The sequence below is a fragment of the Neolamprologus multifasciatus genome, chromosome 8, assembly GCF_963576455.1.
Source record: "Neolamprologus multifasciatus chromosome 8, fNeoMul1.2, whole genome shotgun sequence".
NCBI lineage: Eukaryota > Metazoa > Chordata > Actinopteri > Cichliformes > Cichlidae > Neolamprologus > Neolamprologus multifasciatus.
Window position 1 is genome coordinate 16,803,459 of NC_140446.1, and position 14,008 is coordinate 16,817,466.

General features: G+C 41.1%; 3 protein-coding genes across 4 annotated transcripts in view; 1 reads left to right on the top strand and 2 right to left on the bottom strand.

Annotated features, from left to right (window-relative positions):
* The window catches only part of LOC146512797 (carbonic anhydrase 4-like), a 191,056-nt gene that overhangs the window by 146,352 nt on the left and 30,696 nt on the right, over positions 1–14,008 (bottom strand). The gene's annotated exons all lie outside the window — the stretch shown is intronic.
* Positions 65–11,454, top strand: mapk7 (mitogen-activated protein kinase 7). Of its 2 annotated transcripts, none has more exons than XM_085170802.1 (7): positions 65–320; positions 2,491–2,768; positions 2,884–3,049; positions 3,619–5,159; positions 5,244–6,346; positions 6,551–6,681; positions 7,503–11,454. In XM_085170802.1, exons 2-7 carry the CDS (start codon positions 2,495–2,497, stop codon positions 7,648–7,650), a joined length of 3,363 nt encoding a protein of 1,120 aa, XP_085026928.1. In that variant the 5' UTR covers positions 65–320; positions 2,491–2,494; the 3' UTR covers positions 7,651–11,454. The 2 variants fall into 2 exon arrangements, with proteins under 2 accessions (XP_085026928.1, XP_085026927.1); XM_085170801.1 differs by having other exon boundaries at positions 66–208.
* LOC146512807 (serine protease 27) lies at positions 10,080–12,688 on the bottom strand. The gene is made up of 6 exons (XM_085170839.1): positions 12,275–12,688; positions 11,966–12,078; positions 11,793–11,872; positions 11,177–11,448; positions 10,781–10,941; positions 10,080–10,588 (listed from the first exon to the last, which is right to left on the bottom strand). The coding sequence occupies exons 1-6, from the start codon at positions 12,318–12,320 to the stop codon at positions 10,331–10,333; spliced, it is 930 nt and encodes a 309-aa protein (XP_085026965.1). The 5' UTR covers positions 12,321–12,688; the 3' UTR covers positions 10,080–10,330.

Below are 14,008 nucleotides of genomic sequence, written 5' to 3' on the forward strand. Positions count from 1 at the left end.
GCGGAGACTGTCCAGTAATGTGCCGCCTCCCAACGCGTCCTCTGTTCCTATTGGACGAGCTACTTGACGTCAGCGCATGTGGTTGGTCCGCAACATGGCACTCAACCCCTACGCGGAACTATATGAGGAAGCGGCAGACAAAAACAAAAGATGGTCGTGCTACTACGGGGTTAAAACGTCAATGCGGGTGTTGTGGGTGACTCACAAGGTGAGCGCACATTCCTTTAACAGAAAACACGTATCAGCGTTTGTCCGTTTTGTTATATAATCTACAGAAATGCGGTTTAACGGTTTCTGTGTCTAGAGTGCTCCAGCTTCAGGTAACGTTATTAGCCTACGCCCCTGCGACTAGTGGCGATCACGGTTACGTCTTTGTCGTGCGGTTAGTTTATAACTATGTAGTACAGAAATGAATGCGTTCTTATAGACAGCCTCTGCTGGGTTTGGCCTTCAGCTTCTCGCATGAAGACTCCAGCTTCATTGTGGAGACGTTAGTAGAGAGCTACAGGTTTGGTTTTGGCCACTTTCACTGCCAGGCCTAACGGGTGTGGAGTTACTGATCACACCTAGTTTGAGCCCTACCAGGTCACTCTCACACAGTTTATCAGCGTTTAAAAGTATGTTTTTATTTATCAGAAGCAGCAGTTTCTTTTTATTTAAGATTTTCTCCTAAATCTCAATTGAGCAAAACTTTGGCATGTGGTGGTGCAGTCTCTATTGTTCCTCAGTACCCACATTAACAGAGGCACTCCTGGGATGGCTTCCATGCGCCCAAGTGTTCAAAGAAAATGCTTTTATATGAGCTTAATTTTAGCTTTCAGTAAAATTGATTTTAATGGTGACAGAAACACTGCATAGTGTTGCTGCTACAGACTCCAGCATAACACACGGGGGCTAGAATCGGCCTAGCAGAGACTTTAATCGAAAATGTAAAGGAGAACATACATTTTGTCTGTTTACATTTATTTTAATAAATGTTACAGCTTTGTTATCCATGTTATCCAGTAGATAGATAGATAGATAGATAGATAGATAGATAGATAGATAGATAGATAGATAGATAGATAGATAGATATTCCAACAATTGTGTTAAAGTCAGATAAAGAATGCAAATAGTACGGTCAACAATAGAAAAAACAAAGTTAAAGTGCCACCGGCGCATATTGATGGTCTCAAGTGATAAAAAGAAAAGTAAAAATGAAGCTTGTTAAAAAGCAGTAAATGTAAGACTGACATTGTATAAGAGACTAGTGCAGATTGCATTAATAAATAATATGTAGTTGATATAATTATTCACTAAAATTACACACTATAAGACTTGAAATCCCAGAAATCCCTGTCAGCAACTGCAACTTCATCAGAAATTTGAACTTAATTCTCAAAAAGAGTAGTAGAGCTGTGCAGCTTGCCTTTAGTGGATCTGCGCTCGACAGTGCAGCCTAGGCGGAGTAGTCGAACGCAGATCCACTGAGCACTCAACATAGACAGCATCATCAGAAGAAAAGTTGATAAAATAAATATTTGTATTGTTCGATACACATGCGTACCGAACCGAAAGCACTGTATCGAACGGTTCAATATCGATACATGTATTGTTGCACCCCTACTATATATATATATATATATATATATATATATATATATATTCAGCTTTGTAAAACAGCTAGAATTAAATCAGCATTCCTACTATCTGTGTATTCAGGCCATGTAAACCTTCTATATTTTCTCAAATATTATTTTTTTAAGGATTTTGAGGTTAAGGATTTTGATTTTTTATAACACCAAACCAGATGACTTATTGGCACACGGGTACCCTCGGCTGTTGGAGAAGATGTGGGGCACAGGAGGCAGGGCACTGGCACATATTCTGGGATTGCTCGAAGATTAAGCCCTTTTGGCACGAGTTCCACAAAGCCTTAATCACCATATTTAAGGCAAATAATATACCTTTACAATTCTCTACTATATTCCTAACTAATCTTGATCATCTGCAGGGCATGAGAAATAAATATCTTTTTATGATTCTTGTGACAGCTGCCAAAAAAGCAGTTACAAGATGCCGGCTCCTTCCCGCGCCCTCCACTATGTCAGATTGCAGGGACATTGTGAATGAGATTTATGCAATGGAAAAAATTACATTCTCAATATGTCTTAAGAAGAATGTTTTGGCCAAGTTATGGTGTGAGTGGGTCAATTTTATTAAGCCTATTCAACCGGACTTTGTTGAAATCTCATCTGTTTAGAGACTTGAGTGCTGTGTTCTATTTCCTGTTGAGTTCTATGTATGACATTGTTGCCTTCTCTCCCTATGCGTTTTTTTTTTGTTTTGTTTTGTTTTTTTTGTTCCCAAAATGTAAAAAGTTTAAAGTGGGGTATATCTGGATATTTTGTTTTTGATGTACTATGTGTTATACTCCATTTGTTTTTTTGAAAATTAAAAATAAATAAATAAATAACTTTTTCAATTTTTCTGTTTTTTATTCTTTACAGAAAAATGTCACTTAAGGAGGGCGGAGAGAGTAAAAATGGTCAACTTGTGGCGTCCCCTGAAAGAATGGCTACAGACAAAACCAGAGAAAACCAGAACCCACGGGGAGTTGAGGTACCGGGCAGCAACGCAGACACCAGCACGGCAGCTAAAAACCTGGCTTTGCTTAAAGCACACTCTCTAGATGTGAAGTTTGATGTCGGAGAGGAGTATGACATCATAGAAACCATTGGCACCGGGGCCTATGGTGTTGTTTCCTCTGCCAGGAGGAGGGACAATGGTAGGGCTAATTTAGTTTAAAATATATATGTAATTAATTCTGTCTTTAGTACAATGCCGAATAAATGATCAAATGTGGCTCTCCCTTAATTCTGTTCTGCATTTACACTTTGCAGGCCAGCAGGTGGCAATAAAGAAAATCTCCAACGCTTTTGAAGTGGTGACAAATGCCAAACGCACACTGAGAGAACTGAAGATTCTTAAACACTTCAAACATGACAACATTATCGCCATCAAAGACATCCTGCAGCCGAACCTCCCTCATTCTGCCTTCAAGTCTGTGTATGTACTTTTCTTTTTTCTAACTTTGGCTAATAACACGTCCACAGATAGATCTGTAGATTATTAATAAATGCAAGAGCTGGAAACATAGTCATCAAATTGGATGTTGTTCTGTTATGTCCAGCCTTCTTCCTGCAGGGAGGAATTTTGGCAGTTTTTTCAAAGAGATTTTAATCAGAGCTGAGGAATGCATGACATGCAACCCCTTTACTGTACAAGGGCATGCTTACTGTCCTGCCCCTGCCCCCTACAAAAGGGCTACCTGATCTAGAAACAAACAAATAAAAAAAAGAACATGCACAATGTTTTTTGTACATTTAAATAAAACTAAAACAGTTTATAAAATGTGAAAAACAATCAATCAAAATTGTTGACCTGACATCTTTGTGCACACAAGATCAGTAATAAGTTTTAGTAAATTTATTTGAAGTCTATTTCATTGGGTAAGAATGACGTGCCACTAGTCTCCTGTCTGCCCTGGGCAACAGTTTATAAATAAAAAGTATTTAAATATATATTGCCAAGTGCGCATGTTGTTCACCTTACTTTTGCTTTTCCTGTGTGTGCAGGTATGTGGTGTTGGACCTCATGGAGAGTGACCTGCACCAGATTATCCATTCTGCCCAGACGCTGACACCAGAGCACACACGCTACTTTCTGTACCAGCTGCTTCGTGGCCTTAAGTATGTGCACTCTGCCAACGTCATCCACCGTGACCTCAAACCTTCCAACTTGCTGGTGAACGAAAACTGTGAACTAAAAATCGGTGACTTTGGCATGGCAAGGGGTCTCAGTTCACACCCTGAGGAGTCTCATTCCTTCATGACTGAATATGTGGCAACTCGATGGTACCGTGCTCCTGAACTCCTGCTGTCTCTGAATCACTATAGCTTGGCCATTGACTTGTGGTCCGTGGGCTGCATCTTTGCTGAGATGTTGGGCCGTAAGCAGCTGTTTCCTGGAAAGCACTATGTACACCAGCTCCAGCTTATTTTGAATGTGTTAGGCACTCCTCCCGAGGGTCTTATTGGTGCTATTAGGGCTGACAGGGTCCGCGCATATGTTCAGAGTCTTCCATCACGATCGCCCATACCTTTGGCCAAACTATATCCACAAGCTGAACCGGAAGCTTTAGACCTGCTGGCGGCCATGCTGCGCTTTGACCCTCGCCAGCGAATAAGCGTGACAGAAGCTCTGGAGCATCCTTACCTGGCTAAATACCATGACCCAGATGACGAGCCAATTTGCGTGCCAGCTTTTGACTTTGAGTTTGACAAGCTTCAGATGAACAAGGAACAAATTAAAGAGGCAATTCTGATGGAGATCCAGGACTTTCACAGAAACAAACAAAGCTCTCGTCAGAGGCTGCAGTTCAGGCCTTTGGTGAGGGTGAAAGGTGGAGCTGCAGCACAAAGCAGTAACCACTGCAGTGCTCAGCCTGCAACTGTCAACCTGAACGAATCATCAGTGGTTCCCTTGGCGCAGCACCCACAAGCAGCACAGCAAATGAGAGAGGTGAAATCTCAGCGGCAACAAGACCACACACCAGCAGAAGGGAGCCACACATTTACAAATCACATGACGACCTTCAGTAAGCCTGCATCTGCTTTAGAAGTCGCCCCACCCCATGTGACCCACAATTTACCTCTCCTCGCTAAAAGTGAAAGTGGCCCGGTTGACGTGGACATGCCAAGTGCCAACTCGGAGAACGGTCAGCCAGAGACTATAGATTTAACAACACCGGTGTCTAGTCAGGACGCTCCACCAGAGACGATGAGAGACAGCGAGACACAAGGGCAGCTAGCAAGCAGTCAGGCTCCTCTAGCTCAAAACACCCAGAGCCAGAGCATGGCCCAGCCTGCAAACTCTATTCCTACAAAGCCAGCACAGGCAGTGACAACACTCCCCACCGCTGTGCCTTCCCTCTCTCTCTCTGCAGCACAGGCCCAGTCACTTTCTCAATCCCTTTCACAGTCCCTGTCCAAGAACGCCAGACCTGCTTCATGTGCAGCAGAGGGAACCAGAAAAGAAGGTGCTATTTCAGAAGATACTAAAGCTGCACTTAAAGCAGCTTTATTGAAATCAGCTCTCAGAAATAGAGCCAGGGGTGGTAAGTTGGTTCTTTCCCATAATCTGCTTTTAATCGCTTAAAATTTTAGACCGCCTTCATCTGAATGTAATATTTTCTTTGCAGATGGAAGCACCTCGGCTCTGGGCACCGACACGGGCGCAGGAGGAGTTGCGCCGTCCTCCCTGTCTTCTGTTCCGGAGTCGCGTCGGCCTGTCACAGCCCAGGAGCGTCAACGAGAAAGAGAGGAGAAAAGAAGGAAGAGGCAGGAGCGCGCGCGAGAGAGGGAGAGGAAAATGAGAGAAAAAGAAAAAAGAGAGGGAAAACAAGGGGATTTGCTGGGCGGGGTTCTGCTGACTGACAACGATAAAAGTCTTCTGCAGCGCTGGACAAAGATGATGGACAGCCGCAATGAGAAATCTCAGCCTTCTAATAACGACGGTGCAAAGAATAAGGACTGCAATGTACAGAGAGGTGTAGTTATGGGTGACAACACTCAAGGAGCACTGAACAAGAAAACAGATAAGGAAGCGAGGAAGGTTCAGTCTCATGAACAGTTAATGTCTCAAGTTAAACCTAACCAGCCGGGCTTGTTTCAGGCTCCCAGCACCCAGCAACCATCGTTAGTTTTCTCCATGAGCCAGACGAAGCCACCAGCAGATATAGTTGTCGCTGTAAGCGGAGGCATAGATATAATGACTGTCACTAGTGGCTTTGTTAAAAATGACACACTCAAACCTCACAGTGAGAGCAATGGGCAGAGTGGATTCAACTGTTTGGGGAATTGGAATGGGCAGCAATTAGAGGCGAGGGCGCAGCCAGACAGGACATCACAGCCGCTGCCGTCGAGCTTTCTCCAGCCACAGCTCCAGCCTCAGAATCAAACCCAGCTCGACCCTCAACCTCAGTCACAGCTGCTCGCCCTGGAGGGTTTTTTGTCGAAAGCTCCACCACTGAGCACCAGAGATACAAACAGGAATGTGGATATTAGGGGGCAGAATAATCACAACTCCCACCACAACTCGCTGACTGCAAGTGCTGGACAAATGGAGAAGATCTGTCCCTCTGTAGGAGAGAAAACTGCACCACAGACCACAAATCCTCTCTGTGGGTCTTTAGGAGTCCCCTCTCAGCCAAAGTCCAGCTTGGGGTTCACAGATACTGGACAGCAAGGACCTTCCATTGCCCCTGACATTCATATGGTGACACTGCAGCTCTCAAAGTCCCAGGTGTGCATTCTTATTTTACTGTAGCTTTTCCCCGCACAGAGTGCATTTTGCTACAAAGAAGTTACACCAATGTTTTTTTCCCCTTAAAAATGTTGTCTTCTTTAGATAAATACCAGGGTTAAACGTCACAGTTTCCTGCTTGTCTTAAAGTGATTTAAAGGGTCCAAAGTTCAGTTGACCCAATCTTTTCTTTTCTGGTGTCAGGTAGAGGATCTTTTACCCCCTGCATTCTCAGTCACCCCTAAGGGCAGCGGGGCTGGCTACGGCTTGGGCTTTGACCTGGATGACCTTCTCAACCAGTCTCTTACAGACTTGCAACACAGTGACAGAGAAAGGTGAGGTCTGACGCAGCTCTTATAGAAAGAAAAAATAAACACTTCCTGCTCATTTATATGAAAACATTATGTGCATCTGCTTTGTTGTACTATTTATTTGCTATTTAAATTAAATAGTTTCAGAAAGGAGACTAAAAGAAACCCCATGAACTGAATATAAAGAACTGACATCCGGTTCTGAAAAGTGAAGATATTTAATAGTAAGTCCCTCAGACATGCATTCTTTCTAGTAGCCTGCAGGGTCGACTTCTCTGGTCTCAAAAAAAGAAGTCGGGTCATATTTGAGAACATGACCCTATTTTTCCACTGGATTTGTGGCATAAGTACACACTGACCTGAATAGTTTATGGCTACTAGTAGTGTAAGTATGTCAGCTAATCAACTACATCCTCATAAGGGTCATAACAATCCTCTATAAAGCTACTTGTAAACAGCTATCAGCACAGCAAAGGAGCAGAGTGAAGTTGGATGAGTCATGCGTACAAACAACCTAACTAGCCCTCATTTTGAAAGTATAATGTAATCAAATGTGTCAGCTTCCTTGGTTTGGTTTTTGAGTCGTTTAGTTTTAGTTAATGATCTAGCTAATGTGTGTTTAGTGTCACTTTTACAATAAGCACCAGTGTAAATGATTACTTAAAAGAGGAAGAGCTGCATATTTTAAAGAAACTTTGACCAAGTGCTGAAAATGGTCTTGGTCACACTTGGGTTTTTTTTGTTAAAATACTGCTGAAAGAGCTGCATGCAAAGGCTATGTGGCCTTATCTTATTCAGTTTCATATCAGTTTTCATATTTTCTGCATTTTCCTTTTTGTGTTCAGTTACGACTCAGCCCCCCTCTCGGCTTCATTGTTATCTGACTGGAGCGAGGTCCACCGCATGACTCCAGCTGACCTGGAATCTTTGCAGCAGGAGTTACAGCTCGGCTCTCCCATGATTCTCTCTGATACCATCCCTCCTGACGCCTGACACGCCCTTTCCTGAGACAACACCTCGATTTGTGTGAATAATGTTTGGTTTTTTTAACAATGAAAACCCATTAAATTAATTTAAAAGCTAGCTTTTCAAACAGGCACTACTACAAAGTATTTTTTTTTTACCATTATGACATGCTGTGCTTTCTTAATAATAAAGAAAACTGTATCATCACCTCCATCTTAGCTCTGTGTAATCTACTATAAATGTTGACAAGGCCATTTGAAAATTATTTTAATATCCTTTACAAAAATAATCTAATTAACGTGCCAACAATTTTTTTCTTGATTAAGTTTAAAGTACTTACCAAAGAACCGCTGTGTATTGGAATCCGATATGGGGCCCTTGAGGTTTTAAAGAACTTTTTGAAAGAACACAATTGAAGATTTAATCCATCACCGGGCACATTGTTATGTTAAACCACTTGTTCATGTAGATATTTAATCAGCAAATCGCATGGCAGCAACTCAAATGCATTTAGGCATGTATGCTTGGTAAAGACAACCTGCAGAAGTTTAAACTGAGCACCAGACTCGGGAAGAAAGGTGATTTAGGTGACTTTGAATGTGGCATGGCCGTCAAAAACTACTGATCTACTGGGATTTTTCTTCAGTTTAGAGAGAATGGTCGGCAGAAGAGAAAATCCAGTGAGCAGCAGTTCTAAGGGTAGACAATGGCAAAGGAGAATGGCCTGATTGCTTCGAGTGAACAGAAAAGCAACAGTAATTAAAATTGCACAACACACTGAACCTTGAAGTAAATGGGCTACTGCAGCAGCACATCTAACAACAAAAAGGTGAAACTACAGTTTTCATAGGCTCACCAAAATCGGACAATAGAAGATTAGAAAAATGTTACCTGGTCTGCATTTGAATGGTAAGGTCAGAATTTGGTATTTAAAAAGCACATAAAAAGCTTTTTAATCAAAGGTTTAGACTGGTGGTGGAATAACCTCGTGTGATTATCTTAACACACTTGGTGCACTTTAGTACTGAACTACTGGTTGCTGTTGTTCCCTTCATGACCATAACATACCGTCTTCTGGTGGTTGCTTCCAGCAGGACAATCTGCCAAGTCACAAAGCTCAAATCATACTGGTTTGTTGACCATGAGTTCACTGTACTCAAATCGCCTCCACAGTCATCAGATCACAATCCAAAAGAGCACCATTGTGCTGGAACAGAAGTTTCTCATTGCTGTGCAGCCGACAAACCTGAAGCAACTGTGATGCCATTCTGTCAACATGGACCAAACTGTGAAGAATGTTTCCAAGACCTTGTTGAATCTGTGACCTGAAAAATGAAGGCAGTGCTGATGAAAAGATGAGGTCCAACCTTGTAACTAATAAACTGGCCAGTGATGAGGTTGGGCGATTGGACAAATATATCGACTATCGTCGATTGTTTTTACCAGACCAATTTATTTATTTATTTGCCCAAGAGTAAGTTTGTTAATAATGTTGGTTGAAGCTAATAGAAGCAGTCAACAGAAAAAAAATAAAAATAATAGCGCTGTTTTAACAACACCCTTTTAGCTGTGAGCAAATGCATCCTCCTCAGAGTGCGCCCAAATGCAGCAGCGATTCATTTACTCAGACTCATAACAGAAAGAAAGAAAGGCAGTAGTCTATGTTCAGAAAGAAAAAAAAAACATTTAAATAAAAAAAACCAAAACAAAGGTGGGGAGGGAAACAAAGCCAAACTACCTTCTTTTTTGCACTACAACTGTGTTTAGAGACTGTTCCAGTGTTTATCTGTCTTACACATTCGACCAAACAACAAATACAAAATGAAAAAGTTAAAAATCAAAATGTCTCTTCCAGCGAACATAAAAAGAAAATCTCTGTAGTTAAGTCATTTGTGCGATCTGGCGAATTTCAAATAAATAAATAAGTAAATGAATAATCCAAAAAGTAGCTATATTAACACTGAAACAAGAAAAAAAGAAGGTCAAACATTCCCTCCAAACAAAACTTAGGAAAACAATCATGTTTACCTTATCAGGTTTTAGCAGTGTGCACAGATGGTTTACAATATTACCAACGGTGCTGAAGACGCGTTCTGAAGGTGTACTTGTGGCTGGTATACACAGATATTTCCATGCCATGTGTGACATCAATGGATGAAATGTTTTTCATGCATTTTCTACCAAGTCAGTAGATCGTTTTCAGTCCATTTCTATCTGTGCCTTCTCCTCCAGTGTGCAATTTGGCAAGTAGTTCATCCGTAATTCTGTGTTCTAAACGCACATATCAGTCCATGATTACATTGCTCCACCCATCAAAAAGTATGGACATATACCAGGCAGTCGTTGGTTATTGGACTGACGATTGTCAGTTGGAAAATTTTTACATGTCGCCCAACCTTAGCCAGTGACTGTATAAACTGATGCAAACACAAAGATGAAGAGAGCACCAAGTTGGCTTCAGGTATCAAATCCACAATTTATTTCAAATACAAAAGATAATGTTTACTCACTTGATTTAAAATACAACCTTTTCAAAACTACTTTGAATACTCTGAATCAATGCTGACAGCTCAGCATATAGAAGAAATCAGTTTGTCATTTGCATGTCAGATACAAAGTAAAATATTGTGATTGTGAATAATCTGAACCACCTATACTCGTTACAATCAGTTTTGCGAATTCCGATTGCTTTACATCTTTCAGAGTCTTATTTCTGAAGTACCATCACTAGAGCGATCACACAGCTGAGCAACACAACAAGAGCCCCTGCACACTTGTTTTGATTAGCATGGCCATAGAGTTGAATCTCTGGTATTGTGCTTCTAATGAAATCTGAGTAGCTGGTCAGCCTGGTATACACACCTGGCTTGTTTGCGTTAGCACAGCCAGTTCCAAAACTCACCACCCCAGCCTGAACCCAGGACCCGTTTACCATCTGACAAACAAGAGGTCCTCCTGAATCACCCTGAGAAGAGAGGGGGGGGGGGGGGGGGGAATCCAAAAGATTAATTCAGTAGTGCTTAAACAGAAGATTGCTCAAATCAGAGATTAGGTGACTACAGGAAAAAAAAGAAAAAGAAGGTAATCCAAAATATTTTTAATGCCACTTCTTGTTTTGTTAATGTAAACACAGCACAAACAGCTGATCCAACAGTACCTGGCAGGAGTCCTTGCCGCCCTCCTGGTATCCAGCACAGATCATGTCATACAAGATGTCCACCTGCTCTGTCGGCTTTGTTTGGTACATCTCCTGACATGAACTCTGGGAGATGATTGGCACCTGCACTTTCTGCAGAGTCCCAACTCCTGGCAGAGGGACTGAGGGGAATACGAGGACAGAGGATGAAGAACAAAAAGGATGGCGAGTGTTTGTGTCCAGTATAAATATAAAGCCTCGATCACAAAGATGAGCAAGTGTATGCACGATGCACTAAGGCCATAGGGATGAAATGTTATACATTTCTAAAATAATAGGTATCTGGTGATAAACATGCTGTCCAAAAGTCATATGTATGCATGCAATGAATAAAGTCATGAATTTAGAAAGCCTTACCATTATCCCTGATGTTCCCCCAGCCAGTGACAGTGCACATCATGCCACTTGGGAACAGGGTGTCAGAGGTGGGTAAGCATACAGGACTGACATAATCTGACCAGGTAACAGGGCTGGCCAGTTCCACCAGCGCCACATCCTTTCCACTGTAAGGGTCAGTATAACCAGATGGCACCACGATCTGTTTCACTTTATGTGAGGACTCGTATGGATTGAAGCTATTCTGCCGGTAGCGACCAACATAGAGGGTGTATGAACTAACATCAGATGGACTGGGGGGAAAAAATACAGAGAGACGATGAATTAAAGGCTAAACATTTACTTTACAAGCAGGTGTTCCCTGAAATGAGGACTGGTGAAAACAGAAACTTTAAAAAGTAGCAGTTCTGGATTTAGGCTTCACAATTTTTGTCTATAAGATGGTTTTTGTATGCAAGAATGCTACATGTGGGTGAAAAACAACAACAACAGCAACAAATCAAGCATAATCTGTTTTTAATGTCATTCTTTTTCAACAAATGAGAGGACACAAGAAAGACTTCCAAAAAAAGAAGAAGAAGAAGAAGAAGAAGAAGAAGAAGAAACAGGCCCATTTCTAAGAGGAAAGTGTTCTTACTTGGGGAAACAATGTGCTGCAGATAGAACCCAGTTTTCCGTGATCAGAGAGCCTCCACAGATATGACCATCAGGGTGTTTCTGTAACCAATGAGGATTTAGTGAGCAGAGTAATTCAAATCTACACTTTACAATTTAATACATGAAAATCTACTAAAGTTCCCAAGGCCTCACCTGTACATCCACCTGCCACGGCCACTCGCCTTCTAACGAATTCAGCCCGCCCACAATCCTGTCCTGCATTAATGGTGGTCGTCCACATTCTTGGGCGTTAGAAGCCAAAATACCTAGAGGAGGGAAAGTAGGTACACCACGGTAGCTGGACTTTATTTACTTATTATTATTATTTTTAAATTAATGTTACTTAAAAAAAGAAGAAGAAGAAAGAAAATGACAGACTTCCTCAGCCAAGAACAAACAGCAGATATTTTTCAGGTGGGGAAGAAAAAAAATGGCGAGGGAAGCTAACGGGAACCCACTCACCTGTTATGAACCAGAACACAGCAGGAAATCTCGGTATCACTAACATGATTCGATGTTTTCTATCACAAATGTAGTTCAGCTACTACCGAGGCGGTTATCTCTCAATTATAAAACACTGTAAATATGTCCCAGCGTCCTCTATCATGAATCAGAGTCTCCAGCTGTGCAGTTAAGTCTTTAAAAAAAAAAAATTACATCTCTAATCATCTAAGTCGCCCTCCCTGCTTAACGGCGTCGAAAAAAACAACCATAGGTTTCAGGTTTTACCAGTATCGGCGAGATTCCGAGTATTTTCTTTGCGCCTAATCGTCTGTTTACCTGTGTGCTCACCTACAGCCAACCGAAAGTCTTGCTCCCTCCCCTGAATTCGCCGGAACCAATAACGTTTACCGAATGGAAAACCCAACCAATCAGATTGTCCTCCCCTCATTTAGTTACAGGTATCAGGGTTTTTTTCTTCCGCTTATTAAAGGTGTTCTTTGCATACCAATAAATTTTAGTTTGTGTTTACATTTTGCCTGTTGATGAAAGCCTGTTTTTGATTTTAATGCACTTTTGTTTCACTTCTGTATTTACTGGTAAAGAGGAGCAAGACTACTCCACTACTTGGTAACTGTTTTATTTGAGTTAATGTCATGTGAGCTGTGCTTTAATGTTCTTGCTATATATCCAGCTGCATTAGTATGAGTTGATTGTGCACTGTTTAGTAAAAATAACCGGTTTAATCTCATTTTAACGTTATAATATAATATTCTTTTTATTCATATAAATTTACAGTTTCATATTAACACCTTAAAACTTTTCAAGAACTCCGAACATCACCATTGAGGCCCATGCTAAAACGTTATTAGACCACTTCTCAATGAAACATAAAAACACAAATATTGAAGAAATCTGTCAAAATCTAGTTTAAAACTATAAATTATATTGTTATTTATTAGGCATCTGTCTATACTCATTCAAATTTGTAAATTTGAAAATTCATGGCTAACAACAATAATCATAGTTTAGCACTAAAAATATAATTTTATTTAAAGAGCCTGTAGACACTGGTGCTCTTTTTCCATTAGAAAAAAGTAGAAAAAATATTTTGGTAATGACCGGTACTATTAATTTAGGGCAGCAGTGGTATAAAAGTTGCGTTGGGCAGTGGTCTAATCTGCCTCTGCATTAACATTGCGCATAGGAATGAATAAGCCTTTCATTTGAACCCAGTATTGTTATGCCTATAAACACTCCATGCGACTGTTAGCAAAGTTAACCATAAAAAATTTTATTGACTCGTTTTATAAAACTGACAATATTGCACACATTCTAAGGAGCCCCTGTGTGATTCAGCTACACCTATATTGCCCTCATGCTTTTATTATGTGTTTGTAGATCAAAAGAATCATAGTCCATATCTGCTTAACAGGTGTGCAAGGGACACACAACCAGGGTCAAGCATGCACTAAATTCGACAAATAGTCTTTCTGTTGTTTCCCCCATAACAGTATTAGAGGATTACATCTTATTGTCAAACTTGTAAACATCACCTCAGCTGATTTTGTTTTTACATGTTGGCCACACATGTGGTCTGTGGTAATCCTATTTTTCTTTACATGACACCAAATGTTTATTCCTTCCGTCTGTCTATAAAGCTGTCTGTCTTTCTCTCTTTTTTGCCTTTCTCTTTTTCCTCTCTTCCCTGCCTGTGTCTCTCCCTCCCTCCCTCCCTGCCCCAGGCAGTGTGTC